The 16,136-nt window shown below is 43.8% G+C and overlaps 1 protein-coding gene across 1 annotated transcript; it reads right to left on the bottom strand.

Annotated features, from left to right (window-relative positions):
• Positions 1 to 440: 440 nt before the first annotated feature.
• Positions 441 to 15,931, bottom strand: LOC138350146 (neurofilament heavy polypeptide-like). Its single transcript, XM_069300464.1, has 4 exons — positions 15,889 to 15,931; positions 15,239 to 15,323; positions 3,917 to 4,206; positions 441 to 637 (listed from the first exon to the last, which is right to left on the bottom strand). The coding sequence occupies exons 1-4, from the start codon at positions 15,929 to 15,931 to the stop codon at positions 441 to 443; spliced, it is 615 nt and encodes a 204-aa protein (XP_069156565.1).
• Positions 15,932 to 16,136: the final 205 nt, after the last annotated feature.

Raw genomic sequence — 16,136 nt, 5'->3', positions numbered from 1 at the left:
GAGGAGATGAAGGCAGTGGAAGAATAGTATTGAAAGGGGTTTAGGTTTAAACAGCATACGAACTTATAAGGAAATTGTGGTAGAAAAAACCCCACTGCATTCTATTCTCATGAAACATGTAGTGACAATTTCGGCTGTAGCAGAGAAAGTGGAAACTGGAAGACAAGTATTCTGTAATGGGATTGTTTGAAGGTCAAGATAATATACCTTCCTGTTTGTCTCCTCTCTGCTGACTCCAGTCGGATTCCGTTTTGAAGACATCCTGGAACCTTCCGTTGAGTTCAGACCTATTGTCTTGTGTATGATCCTCTGTCCTGTGTGACAGTGAATACCAGTCTCATCCTCACTCTAATAAGACCTAATTGAATTCCTCAGATTAGACAAAATTGTAATTCAATTTTGTCAATAAAGATGTTAATAATAATAATAATAGGTTGAGTTCATCGCAGCCTTTCTTGTGACTGTTGGTGAGTACGTCTTTCTGTCTCCTTAGGCTGGTCATACTGTCCACGGACAGGGTGATCAGACTGTCCACGGACAGGGTGATCAGACTGTCCACGGACAGGGTGTACAGACTGTCCACGGACAGGGTGATCAGACTGTCCTCCTAATAAAACGTGGCATTTTGACGTGTACTCTGCCGAAGGCCAAAAATTGTCGTCCTAGAAAATGATAGCGAAATTAACATACTTTCCCGTTTTTTGTTTTGGGTCCTCTGGTAGGGTAGGATAACCAGAGTACAGATAACTTTAACACAACAGTTTCCTGACGTTAGGAAATCTTAGGAGGACGGGCTAGTCCATGAGTGTCTCCTTGTATTCTAAGTCTATTACAAGACGTCTTGCTGTTGTTTTCATCTGTATGTGACTAAGTAACAGCTTTGGTTGGTCCTGTGGCAATAATGATGATGATGGTAAATGTGATGATTGGACTGCTTGTGGTGGCTGAGGTGATGGGGTTGCTGGTGATTGTTGGAGGACGTGGTAAGTGCGGCATATAGATTGTAAGGAGCTGATAGCTTTGATTCAAATAGTGATGACGATCGTGATATTTATATAAAGTATTAATTGTGGTGATGAGTGCTGACGTATATATATATATATATATATATATATTCAAGTGAGGATGGTGATGCTGATGAGTATACATAGGGTAATGATGGCTGTTAGTAATGCTGGAGATGACAGACTCGGGCGAGATAGAAAGTAGCATCACGAACTCACAAAACCAGATTAAAAACAACAATATTAAGGCCGTATGAACTAATAATGAACAAACTGTGAACGGAAGAGATAAATATTATTATCCATTATGTTAATGAGAACACCTTAACAGAGCAGCAGCAGCAGCAGCTCACTGCTATAGAATTTACCATGAAAACGAACACACAGAGAGGTCCAGTACAATGCCTCATCCGCCTATAGGAGATAACACTAATTACCTTAATTATAGTACTACAATTAGGTTATTTTGTGGCCACCCGGATCAAGAGTGGGTGACGAGGCTGGAGTGACCTGGGGAAGGCAGGTGGGTGTGGACATGACGGCAGGGTGAAGAGAGAATGGGAAGGGTGATTGGGGGACGGGGGGGTGAAGGGAGGATGGGGGTCGGGGGATGTGGTGGTGGGGTGGGATGAGAGCTGTTGAGTAATTTGACGGGAGGGTGAGTTTTTGTCAGGGAGGTGTGTGTGTGTGTGTGTGTGTGTGTGTGTGTGTGTGTGTGTGTGTGTGTGTGTGTGTGTGTGTGTGTGTGTGTGTGTGTGTGTGTGTGTGTGTGTGTGTGTGTGTGTGTGTGTGTGTGTGTGTGTATGTGTGTGTGTGTGTTGTGTGTGTGTGTGTGTGTGTGTGTGTGTGTGTGTGTGTGTGTGTGTGTGCAACATATAAATACCTTGTAAAATTCACATATACTCAGATGCTTGTGTACGTGCTTCGATGTTCTGTTTAAGGATCAATTTTATCATTTGTATTATAATATTCGATTTGATTACCTATATGGTCAACATTTCATCTGGGGATCATGTATTGTAGAGCTAGGTTTTCACTGAGTAGAAGCGGGTTTTCTTCCTATTGGGGAGTGTTGTACATGCTGCTACGGCGGTATGTCCACTCACAAGATGAGTGGCGCTGCCCAATAAACTCGCCCCTCGGGGCAAAATTTGATTTTTTTTTTAGTAATCTAAGCTTTTGTGCCACTAGCTGTAAGAGGCCGGCGGTATCATCTTTCTGACACTGGGTCTTCGAAATTTTCAGTCGTGTTCCACACCCTGGTGCATTGTAGCCAAATGTTTAGTGGATGTATGTTCAGGAGTTCACGGAGTTAATGGATTGTCTGATCACAAGGCGGACGGTGTTTTGCTGCTCTTTATAGCGCCATATTTTGCACTGCCTATAGCTTTTGTATGTTTTCTTAGGGTATGTAGTAGCACTCTGAAATACAACACAAAGAAACAATGTGCTGTACCTAAGTAGCTACTGGTGTAAGGTAATCAATCCCTGTTACTTTTATAACAAGATGATTACTCTGGATATTTACCCAAGTTACTCCCTTACGAGGTACTTGGTCCACGAACACGAGTCTCAGAACTCAGCCTCGTCATTGTTGCAGAGATGAACAATTCATTGGACTGGATGAACTCCAAATGTTGACAACGAATGAGAGCTCTCAATCGCTGGAGCGCTAGGCTCAACTGTACATAGGTATGCACTATTTCAGTAGACACATTCTCTCACGCTCACGACATAAAGCAGTTGAAGCATGTGAATATTGTGGTATACACAGGGACTGGCAACAGGTGAGAGTGGGTGGGGGGAAGGGGTGGCAGGGTTGTGAGGAGATGGCATCATGTGCCACCTGTGGAGGTAGCAGGTGGCATGATATTACACGGTCCCAGGCGTTGCAGGCAGCTGCTGGTTGCTCCACGCCGTCCATAAGCAGTGGCGATATACTTAGCATGGATAGCTGACCTGCTTCACATTCACGTGGTAGCGCAAAATGTGAGTGTGGGTGCCTTGTTGCGAGGGCTTAATTACCTCTCATACCGTTTCTTTCAAGAAAGCAACGTGGGATATTGATTTCAGGTAAGAGAGTGACTCATATTGTATTGATCAATTAACTTGATGTTGTGCTTGATTAGATATCACCACTCAAGCGCCCTGGCCATTGAGCTTGGAGATGTGCACGCCAGCAAGAGAATAAAATTCCTCCAGATTGCCACTCCAGTATTCTCCTCTAAGCTCCTCTCACGATTTTCTCGGCAGCTCTTCCCGAGCACCAATTATAGCTCCAGAATCACTGCCAACACTCCTGGCACTCTCAGCCATGACAACCTTGTGGGGTCAAAGTATGAATGAAGGTTATTACCACCAAGCCAGAATTAATCTAGTACCAGATCTCTCCAGTATGAGTCTGCATAACTAGTTGACTCGCTGTTAATTCTTATCCATAATTAGGGTGATATGTACCACATTGGGTCCGATATTTATCTTGCTGGCCAGTACTAGATGATATTAGCCTCGATCGTACAAATTAGTGTGACCCTCATATTTATTAGTGTGAAGAGACCACATGTGTGAAAATAGCTTTTTAATTTCCCTCTTCTCGCATGGAAGTTCATTCATATTCAGTGCAGATTGTTATAAACTGAATGGCCCAACTGCCTCTTTCAGGATCCATGGTGAGATTTCATCAGCCCCAAAGTTTTCGTCTTGTCAAGTTCCTCTAGTTGTGGCGTCACCTCTTCGGTCATGATCTCTATTTCGTCCAGACTCAAGAGCACATATTTGGTACTTGGTACATTTGGTACGCCACTAACCTCCGTGTCATCATCTGCATAACTCCTCTCTTAATCTGAGTAATTTGTGTGTGTTGTGTGTAAAAATAATGTAGTGGAGGATAACATGTAACCACAAAGGGGGACCTTGGTTCTCTGGGGACCTCGGTTCTCTGCGGACCTCGGTTCTCTGGGGACCTCGGTTCTCTGGGGACCTCGGTTCTCTGGGGACCTCGGTTCTCTGGGGACCTCGGTTCTCTGGGGACCTCGGTTCTCTGGGGACCTCGGTTCTCTGGGGACCTCGGTTCTCTGCGGACCTCGGTTCTCTGGGGACCTCGGTTCTCTGGGGACCTCGGTTCTCTGGGGACCTCGGTTCTCTGGGGACCTCGGTTCTCTGCGGACCTCGGTTCTCTGGGGACCTCGGTTCTCTGGGGGACCTACCGAGGGAAGTACTATATAGACGGGCCTTACTGAAACTCAATGAACATTTCCTTTAAAAATTCTTTGAAATTACAGGCTTTTCCCCTACATTTTGGCCGTAGAGTTTCTCATGACGAGTACAGTATGTCGCTACGAGAGAGCAGTCCCTTCGCGGGGAAAACTTCTAATGTTTGTTCAGCAACTGTATTGCTGTTAAGTAGAAATGACAAAAATGGATTTGTCTCCCACGAGATGGAAAAGTTGGGTTTGGTTTGGTTAGGTATATCTGCCTGCTTGTCTGTCTGTCTGTTCGAAGTTGGAGGCCAGACGCTTGGGGCTAGTCTCGCACAGACTGGCAGGGGGGAAGGGTCTGGGGTCCGGGATGATCATAGGCTAGTCGGGGTGGCCAGAATTAAAAAAGGGACTTGCGTGTAAGCGTCCAATTCAGACCCCCACGATGATTTTTGGCACTGCTTGCCGAGTACATAGCTAAATATTTGAAAACAAACTTTTCCCAAAAAAATTGTCACACCGAGACAGACATCATATAGTAGATGAATTGAAAGACAGATGGACAAATGGATTGACAGATGGATTGATAGATGGATAGAGAGATGGATGTATACATGGATACATATATGAGTAGATTGATGGATAGAAGGAGCGATAGATCGATGGATACATGGATTGATAGATGGATAGACTGATGGATGGATGGATAGGTAATACATAGATACAAACATTGATGGATATAAACAGAAAGATGGATAGATGAATGAATGTATAAATGGATAGATTGATGGATGTATAAATGAATGGATGGACACATGGAAAGTCAGATGAATAGATGGATGGATATGTGTATGTGTAGATGGATAGATGTATGGATAGATGAATAGATGGCTAGGATAGATATATGTATGAATCAATGGATATATATGGATGAATTGATCGGCAGATGGATGGACAGATACATAGATAGATAGATGGAAATATAGATGGATGGATACACAGAGAAATAAATGGATGGATAGATGGACAAATAGATGGACAGATGGAAGACAGATGAACCCGGGCAACGCCGGGTATCCCCTAGTTTAGACTAAGGAATACCCTAGTTTATACATTTTGTTCTGTCCTCCATGGACAGGGTTAGAGATCTTTTTAGACATGTAGGGTCGTAGGGTATTAACCACCTAAACCCCAGAAGGTGATTGTAGTGCTCTAACGATGTTTAAACAGCATATACATATAATACATTTATTTACGTCTGGACTACATAACCAGGGTTTGATATACATTCTCTTACATACGTAATGTTCTCCTACGGTTGGTTATTGAGTGCTCAACCACAGAAAGTGGTTAATATGCATTTTACAAAAGGTAAAATGCATTTCTAAATAGCTTGTGCATACATGCGTACATACATATACACATGTATATTTGTGTCTCTTTTTGCCAGGGTAAAACAGCTGCTATTGAAACTAAATTTAAGTGTTTTACAAGTTAAATTATAGTTACATCATAATCATTACAAAATTGGTGTATTAGATAGTGAACCTTAGATATAGATCCAGTATATCATCAAGTGTTCTAGTATTTATATAATTACAGAGTTCAGCATATCTCAACCAAGGGGAGGGGGGGAAAGTCAGTCAGTATAGGACATTCTACATTATACTGTTTAAGGAAATGCATGTTTTCTCTTTCTCAAAGAATATATTTGTGATGGTATATTTACATGATATATTCGACGTGTGGGGAAAGCCGCTAGATACGTCTGTATCCCTGGCGTATTCTGGCCACTATAACATAACATTGCCGAGTTCTCTCTCTCTCTCTTTTAGTTCTATTTATAAATGTCTTCACGATATTCAGCATAATGTTAAAAGGCTCAGTTTTCAGATCTTTGGGAATTTGTTCGGTCGGTAAAATTTTCTTCGGACATTCGTTTCAGTATTCTCTTTATCATTGCTAATAAAACACATTAATTTATACCACTGGTATACTACAGGCTGTCTTAGCAAGTATATCAACAATATCATCCTTCGAGATGCCAACGTGTAGAAGTGGAAGAGTGAATGATAGCTCTGAAACAGATATAGGCGTAAGCCACAGCTGTTTGACGTCCTTTGAACTTCCGACTCTGAACGCGAAAGAAAGATTGCGTGACAGGAAAATCCCTCTGACTATGATTTACGGAAGTGAGACACAAACAAAGGAAATAGGCATATCAATCTAACCTTCAAGCTGCTGAAATGAGGTTTTTGATAAATGTTTGTGGCATTACCAAATGTGATGGAACAAGCCATAAGAAAATAAATAGAAAGCCATAGGTCTTTGTAGCGCGGCAATAGAGGGGAGTAAAGAGCTGAGTTACGATACTCTTAACGTAAGGAGACTATGATGGATTGTCGAGAGCAGACACCAGGGGGCCTGACCAGACACCAGGAGCTGAATCAGAGACCAGGAGCTGGACCAGAGACCAGGCGCTGGACCAGAGACCAGGAGCTAGACCAAAGAGATAAGCCTCCAGCATCCCGAAAAAGAAACGTCGAAGCGCACATATGCAAGAAAGATTTCATTGGGATTAAGAAGGAGATGAGGGTTGAGAAGTATTTAGATAGTATGGATGCTGCTCTCTTGTGGCCACTTTCTTGGAGAACCCCCCCCCCCCCCTCAAGAGGTGGACCGACGCGTCCGATATGTAAATACAGAAATAATACAGGAAAAGTGATAGAAATAGCAAGAAAAGGAGAAACAAGAAGAAAAAAAAGCAACGACGACGAAGATGAACAAAAAGTTAAAAAAAAACAAGAATAAGAAATCTAATTTGGATGTTAGATAAGAAAAAAAATAATCAGAAAAAAAAAACATGAAGGAAGGACACAAAACTGAAGGAAAGAGCAGAAACCACTAATCACCTTCACACACAGATGAAAGTGACATCTAATTTTTGCGTCAACACTTGAGGAAATTACTCTTAACTTGACACTCGATTCTCGACAGGCGAGCAGCAGCTGTAGCCAACCCTTAAGTGGGCTCATAGCTGTCATTCGTGTAGGCCGGGAGGAGGGAGGCAGAGAGAGAGGTAGAGGGAGGGAGGGAGGGAGGGAGGGACGGAGTGAGGGGTAGGGTGTAAGAGGTGGGAGAGAGGGAGGGGAGAGAGAGAGTAGGAGGGAGGTGAGGAAATATAAGACGGCTATTCTGGATAGAGAGGCACTTACGTGACGACAAACACAGAGAGGTGTGGGAGAGAGGGGAAGGTTGCTAATCCTCTTCTTACCTAGATACTATTAACAAGGGCCCTCTCCTTCCCCTCTCTCTCCCTCCCCTCTCTCTACTCTCCCTCCCCCCCCCTCTCTCTCTCTCTCTCTCTCTCTCTCTCTCTCTCTCTCTCCCTCCTCTCTCTCTCTCTCTCTCTCTCTCTCTCTCTCTCTCTCTCTCTCTCTCTCTCTCTGTCTCTCTCTCTCTCTCTCTCTCTCTCTCTCTCTCTCTCTCTCTCTCTCTCTCTCTCTCTCTCTCTCTCTCTCTCTCTCTCTCTCTCTCTCTCTCTCTCTCGGCACCTGCCGCTAATGCTGCTTGTTGAAGAGATTATTGTTGGTATGGAAGATAAATTTGTGAGTCTGGAAAGATGACGCGCCGCCCGAAAAGTACGGGAACACATCCGGTAGAGGACTGGGGTTTTCTAGTTTCCTGAAATACAGACTTTCATGAGTAAAATACAGCTGTGAAGAATGCATGGTCAGCGTAATATATATTTTAGGAGAGCTTAAATGTATTTAGGGAGTCTCAAATGTATCTAAGGAGAGTAAAATCTATCTAGGGAGATTAAAATCTGTTTTAGGGTAAATAACGTCTATCTAGGGACAGTATCATATATCTATTAAGAGTAACATCTATCTAGGGAGTATAAAATCTATCAAGGAAAGTAAGCTCTATCAATGGAGAGTAACCTCTATTTCTCTGTCTAGGAAAAATAAAATAAAAAAGAGTAAAAAAGAGTCTCGCTAGGGAGACTAAATTCTTACAGGCAAAAGCAAAATCTCTCACGTGAGAAAAATTTGCAAGAAAGAAGTGAAGGCTGTTTTTCGTATTTTTTTTTATTAGTTTTGGCTAAAGGGGGATAATACCTATTGTAATATTTCTGGGAAGCATTTGTTGTCTGGGGGAGGAGAATAAGCTGCCTGGGAGGACCATCCACACATATATTGGTGCTTAGTGGAGACAGAAGACAAGCAATCACGATTAACGAATTGGTGGCAGACTATGAGGAGACAAAATGCTCTCTTTGGAAAAGTCAATAGTATATCGGGGGAGAAAATTGACTATTAAGGGTGAGAAAACAGGCGATCATGGAAGAAAATAACTATTAAGGAGAACAAGAGACCACGATTAGCAAGAAAATGCCCTAACACGGAAGAAAACTAACCTAAATCTTTGTTAATTTGTGGTGTAAACAATAGAACCACGAGGAAGAACAGACTTAATTGCCTATATGTTATTTGGTGAAAGTGCAAATTATTTGTTTTTAGTAATTGGGTAGATTGAAAGTTTTCATCTCAGCAAGAGGGACCATAGGGAGCAAGAGACTATATGCTCTCTCTTTGGAGAAAACAGAGATTATTGAAAAATATAAACACCAAAATGAGAATAGGCATCAGTTGGAAACGTTTCACCAGTAAGGGCTTTATTACATACAGTAATTAAGCTTTTATGGGCTAAAATTATTTACAATAAAATCAACAGTATTTTTGTGCACATAAAACGGTGTACAGAAACAGTGTTTCCATACCCCCGTTTTCACGTTCAAATAAATTATACAATGAAAATGAATAAACTAATCATTTCGAAATAGTTTTTTCCCCCCTTGACGCCTTGAGAAACATATAAAAAATTTACATTAAAATATGAATATAATGCTCAATACGTACTTAAATAATTGAATTGGTTTACAGTCAAATGAATAAACAGGAGAATTGGTACACAAATCTAAAAAAAAATAATGAAAGGCGTGAATAGGACAAGTAATCTTTGTCGATGATAATATAGGAAAGGCTCATAGGTGGTGTGATTATAGCAGAGACGCTGTCAGAACCAGACCCAGTGAGAAAAAGTGCTCCTTTTTCACTCTCTCTCTCTTCTCTCTTCTCTCTCTCTCTCTCTCTCTCTCTCTCTCTCTCTCTCTCTCTCTCTCTCTCTCTCTCTCTCTCTCTCTCTCTCTCTCTCTCTCTCTCTCTCTCTCTCTCTCTCTCTCTCTCTCTCTCTCTCTCTCTCTCTCTCTCTCTCTCTCTCTCTCTCTCTCTCTCTCTCTCTCTCTCTCTCTCTCTCTCTCTCTCTCCCCCTCTGTGCTGAACCAGAGTCGATTCATCACATCAAAAGAAAATGTGTTGGGTCTGACAGCGAGCCATGAAAGTCAATAACTTAATTCAAGAGGATACAGAGCGTCTTAAAATGAGTTTCGGAGCAATAAATCCCACAAGAGAAATAAATATTATTCTCTTTTCCCCCTCTGATTGAGAACGTCAGCGCGACACTGAGGTCAATCAGTTAGATTGGAAAGATAAATAAAGTGTGAAAATGTTGATCAGCAGTGTCAGCACTTTGTGCTTAAAGTTTGCCAGGAAGTTTCTTAGAGAGAGAGAGAGTAAATCATGTCAAAATTAACTGAGCCATTTTGTGAATTTTGTGATTTTTTGTGGGATTTTATTTAGCGTTATATTTTTTTGTTTGGTTTGATTGGCTGGTGGTGAATGTGGTGTACATTGTAAGTTTACACCTGGTGGTGGTTGTGAAGGTTGTGGTGGTGGGGACGGGTGTGATTGCGGTGGAGGTTGTGGTGGCAGTGAAGATTGTTGTGGTGGCAAGGGTTGTAGTGGAGGTGGTGGTGGAGGTTGTAGGAGCGGTGGAGGTTGTGGTGGTGGAGGTTGTGGTGGAAGAGCTGAGAAAGATGTGCTGCTTCCGTCGCCCAATATTGAGACTGATGGAGGTAAACTATTGACTCTAAAGAGGATTGAGTGCATTGTCGCGCCATCTGTCTTCTCGCTCTGAACGACCATGGGAGAGTGAGGGGGACCTCCGTGGTCTAGTGGTGAACGTCCTCCACTTACACTCTAGAGAATCTTTGCATAGTGTCTCCTTTTGCTTTTGTTTACCTAGCAGTAATTAGGTACCTGGCCTTCAAGCTGAAGAGGGTCTGTAGTTGGACTTGTAGTTAGACACACCCACGCACGCACGCACACACACACACACACACACACACACACACACACACACACACACACACACACACACACACACACACACACACACACACACACACACACACACACACACACACACACACACACACACACACACACACACACACACATACACACACACACACACATACACACACACACACACACACACACACACACACACACACACACACACACACACACACACACACACACACACACACACACACACACACACACACACACACACACACACACACACACACACACACACACACACACACTGCATCAAACCCCAGAGGATTGATGGAACACCAATCCTTAACTATTCACACCTATTTTACCCGCAGTAATTGACCTCATGGATGTAACCCGACTGGCGTGCCGTGTTCCGAGAAACAACAAAAATCGCAGTATACTTGGGTATAACGAGAGAGAGAGAGAGAGAGAGAGAGAGAGAGAGAGAGAGAGAGAGAGAGAGAGAGAGAGAGAGAGAGAGAGAGAGAGAGAGAGAGAGAGAGAGAGAGAGAGAGAGAGAGAGAGAGAGAGAGAGAGAGAGAGAGAGAGAGAGAGAGAGAGAGAGAGACATTGTACCCTGACTATTGTTCCTGTTCTCCATGGCAAGAGTTCAGTTCAATCGATAAAGCAGTGACGGTCAAACTTGACAATTGCTCATGCAAGGCGCCAGTCCTGGTCCCCGGCTTGTACCTCCATTACTCGTGAGTCCCACTAGGTGTTCCTCAGGTAATTACCAATGTGCCTTAGTCGCTCAGGTGAGACCTATTGGTGCTGCCATGCGGTCAAACCTTCCGTAACTTTGGGCTCAAGGTATGCTGGATTATGTGATCTGAGGTCAATAGGTCGTTAATAAATATAATCATTATTACATGGATCTCAATGCTAATTATATATGTAATGTTATTAAAACATATATATGTCTACTTTTATAATGTGTGTAAAGCCAGACCCGACAAGGATTCGGGTGTCTCTCGCCACAACTGCACCAACACCCCTCTCGCCAACAGCCCTTTGGCTGGACCAAGGAGCCACAGTTCAACCCCCGCCAGCACAACTAGGTGAGTACAACTAGGTGTGTACATCTGCGCCAACAGCCCTCCCTCGCCACTGCTGCGCCAACAGCCCTCCCTCGCCACAGCTGGGCCCACAGCCCTCTCCGCCACCACCCCTCCACCACTCTAACCCGGCCCCCCACCCTAAACCCTGCCCGACACAATACGGTCATTATAACACAATAAATATCAATGTCAGACACCAAATGCCCTCTCAGCCTGCTTAACCTCGATCCCCCTCCCCTCGACTTCCCTCCCTTTTTCACCCCTATTCCCTCTCATTCTCCCTCTCAACCCAAAAAGCATCAGCCTTTCCATCCCCACCCCCCCTCTCCACCTTTCTCTGTACCAATTTTCGTCGTCCGAGTTGTTGTTCTTCCATCCTAATCCTTACTCACTTTAACTCCTCTGTTCCTTCTTCCCTTCCCTTCCCTTCCCTTCCGCCATCTTTACCTTCCTCGCTCCCTCTCAACCTTTTCTCTCACTACTCGCTTTGTGGCAGTCAGCGAGTCTAGACAAAGGAATATATTAACACGTAAATACTTCCGGCCTCAGGCTTCGTGAGTAAGCGACTGTGATGAGTCAAACGAAAAACTCAATCCTCTCTTTGTTCTTGAATCACACTCATTCACCTCTCCGCCCTCCCCTCTTCCTTCCCCTCTGCCCATCATCCTACCCTACACTCAGTCATCTTTAACCCTCCTTTGCTCATCATAAATCATCTTCACCCCATCCTCAATCCAGTTCACCCAATCAACCCCTTCTCATTCCCCCCCCCTCCACTCCCCCATTACCTTTATGTTTTCACAAGTACAGGAAAATGACTCTTGAAGCCGGGAAAGGTATCGAACGAGACGGCGTTGGTAACGACGACAACGTGTAGTGAAGATTGACACTTGCTATAGTCATTGGGTTTCGTTAAATCATGAATCTTTCCTTATCAAAGAGAACTCCTCTTCGCCTCACCTATTCCCTACAGTTATTTAATAGAATTGTAATCAAAATAATAACACCCACATCTTCACAGACGGATCGGTGGATATGAGAGTGCTGCTGGTGCTCTTTGCACGGGCAGCGAATTGACATATTGGAGACTGGGAGGACTAGTATCATCAACCCAAACTGAGCTGTTTGCTAAGCAACAGGCATTCGCATATGTGATTGCACAAAACACTCAAAATGTAATCATACACGCACTCAAAAGCTGCACTTGAAATATTATGAAAAAACTGTGGAAAGACAACGTGGAAGTAATTACCACAATTTTGTATCTAGGAGCAGTAGTTAAAGACAAAAGACTCAACATCACCGTAAACTGCATCCCATCCCATGTTGGAATCCCATTAATGAGAGAGCCGATGAAACTGCTAAATTGGCAACTCGTTATCCAGTTATCCCACAAAAGAATCCATCACAGCCTAACGTACATAAAAAACACCGTCATCAAAAACTCTCACACCTTGACAAAGCCCATCTACACCAGAGAGTAGCAGAAGGTTCGCCCTCTGCAATATGGTATCTTCAGGCCACCAAGTTAGACAGATTAAATATCCCGAAAGGAAACCACAATGAAATAGCAGTTCGGTTATAAACTACGTCTACGTTACAGATGCAACTGGGAAATTAGTGAACCCAGAGAGTGGAAATATATCTTCTGCCAAACAATCATAGAAAAGCCACTACTTTACTATCTCCTGCAACTAAGCAACTAACTAAGGACCTTAGGAGAGCTTTAAAAGTCCCTGAATCTTGCAGTAACCACCCTGAAGCCATCAACACTGCCACTCTTCTGGTAATGAAAAGTGTCCAGCAGCTAGACACCCTCATAAATACTGTCACGCAGTATCCTCCCCCCGGTATAGCAGCCACAAAGTAAGGACTGACATTTTAAATGCGAGCACAGCAAGCAGTTTGTCCTTTCACGACCAAAGATCACATTCACTCCAAAAAAAATCTACCACTTACCTGTTATTCATGCCCGTGCCACCTCTTGGGTGGCTTAATCTTCATCAATCAATCAATCAAAATATTAACAACACTAATAATAACAGTGAAAATAATTGGTTCTATATTGTAAACGGAATATTATTTGTAAAATATTTACAAGATACGTATAGATAATTTGAATATTTGTGTTATTTTGAAGATCGAGTGATACGAGGCGTCTCTGATTATGAGATCTAAACACACTTTACACACACATACATGTGTGTGTGTGTGTGTGTGTGTGTGTGTGTGTGTGTGTGTGTGTGTGTGTGTGTGTGTGTGTGTGTGTGTGTGTGTGTGTGTGTGTGTGTGTGTGTGTGTGTGTGTGTGTGTGCGTGTGTGTGTGTGTGTGTGTGTAAATTGCGAAGAGGTACAGAGTAGACAAGGATGGATTATTTAACACGGGTGGTACACGTACAAGGGGACAGGTGGAAGCTGTGTACCCAACTGAGCCACAGAGACATTAGAAAGAACTTTTTCAGTGTCAGAGTAGTTAATAAATAGAATACACTAGGAAGTGATGTTTTGGAGGCTGACTCCATACACAGTTTCAAATGTAGATATGACAGAGCCCAGTAGGCTCAGGAATCTGTACATCAGTTGACTGACGGTTGAGAGGCGGGACCAAAGAGCCAAAGCTCAACCCCTGCAACCACAACTAGCTGAGTACACACACACACAGTGGGAGCAGTCAGCACGTCACCTGGACCCACCTGTTGACACTCACACACATACACACACACACACACACACACACACACACACACACACACACACACACACACACACACACACACACACACACACATGCGTGTGTGTGCTGACTGTGTAAACCCACGTTGACATACAGGGGGTTAAACCCCTAAGTTAAAAATATGGGTGAAAACAACAATCTGTTCCTCAGCCTGTCCCACAACCCGTCTCTTAACCTGTCCATCAGCCTATCAACTATATCTGAAAATCATTACTCTTCATCAGTCCACTGCAAATTGCGAAGAGGTACAGGGGTAGGAGGAGGAAAAGGAGGAAGAGGATGAGGAGGAGGTGGAAGAGGGGTAGGAGGAAGAGGAGGAGGAAGAAGAGGAAGAAGAGGAGGAGCGTGAGGAGTGAGTGCACAGCTTTAGGAGGGCACAGATGCAGGCGGGAGTCGTCCACCCGAGCTTAATCTTGTTACAGCTCACCACAAGGGTGCCTCTGTCCACCCACACCAACCTCTGCCTCGGCTCTTTATCTCTCTCTCACCCCCGTCGCTCACCCGCGCACCACATACGCATCTGGCTGCATGGCTGTCCCTACCGCGCAGCTGGCTGGGTTTCTACCTCACAGCTGGCCGGACTTCTACTACACAGCTGGCTGGGCTTCAACCATCACGGCTACCGCAGTGCTGGTGCCTCTGATTGGCTACCGCAGTACTGGTGCCTCTGATTGGCTACCACAACACTGGCTCCATTGATAGGCTACCACAACACTGGCTCCATAGATAGGCTACCACAACACTGGTTCCATTGATAGGCTACCACAACACAAGCTCCATTGATAGGCTACCACAACACTGGCTTCATTGATAGGCTACTACAACACTGGCTCCATTGATAGGCTACCACAACATTGGTGCCTTTGATAAGCTACCGTAACATTGGTTTCTCTGATATGCTGTCACAACGTTGGTGCCCCAGAGTTTCCTCCACAACACTGGTCCTGTGTCCCTTCAAGAATTATACACTATTGCGATATATTTCATCTTGCTATACCACGTCGACGCTGGTTGCTCAAACGTGTCAAACCTGGGCACGGCTGCCATGGGTACGGCGCTGCTGCAGGTGCGCTGTTCTATATCTGCCACAATAATATACCACAATGCAGGCACAGTGCTTCACTGCCACAGCATTGGAAGGCTCCCCCTAATCGCAGTTCTGGCTCTGTGCTTCTCCACAACTCTGGTTCTGTGCTTCATAACTCCTGGCTCTGTGCTTCATAACTCCTGGCTCTGTGCTTCATAACTCCTGGCTCTGTGCTTCATAACTCCTGGCTCTGTGCTTCATAACTCCTGGTTCTGTGCTTCACAACTCCTGGCTCTGTGCTTCATAACTCCTGGTTCTGTGCTTCATAACTCCTGGCTCTGTGCTTCACAACTCCTGGCTCTGTGCTTTGCCACTAATCTGCCTCTGTGCATTAACTGATTTGTTATAAAACTATTTCTCTTCAAAATCTTTGATTCTAGAAATATCATTTTTTTCTGAACTGATTGATAAGACATTTTTTCCGGGTGATTATTCATTAACATTGTTTTGTTTTAACCAGTGTATCGAGTTATTGAAGTTTTTTTTTTAACTTCCACATGTCATATTACATTTGTATTCCCTATTACATTTCTAATTAAATCCATTATCCCTTCCATTACTTATTTTCCCTTTAGCAATGCCTGTCTTTGTCCCTTTATCCATTACGTCTTCCCATTACAGTATCTACGTTGCTCTCTATGTCTCTTGTTTCTATTTCTCCCTCTTTCTTTCTCCCTCCCTCCCCTCTTTCTATCTCCCTCTCTCTACCCCTCCCTTGCTCTATCTATCTCTCACCTGTATTTATCACATGTGTCATTGTATCACATATCGCTATGTAGGTGTCAGTTCACATCACAGATCAAGACAG

The sequence above is a fragment of the Procambarus clarkii genome, chromosome 44, assembly GCF_040958095.1.
Source record: "Procambarus clarkii isolate CNS0578487 chromosome 44, FALCON_Pclarkii_2.0, whole genome shotgun sequence".
Taxonomy (NCBI): domain Eukaryota; kingdom Metazoa; phylum Arthropoda; class Malacostraca; order Decapoda; family Cambaridae; genus Procambarus; species Procambarus clarkii.
Note: the sequence above shows the minus strand (reverse complement) of the source record. Positions and strands in the feature narration are given on the sequence as shown.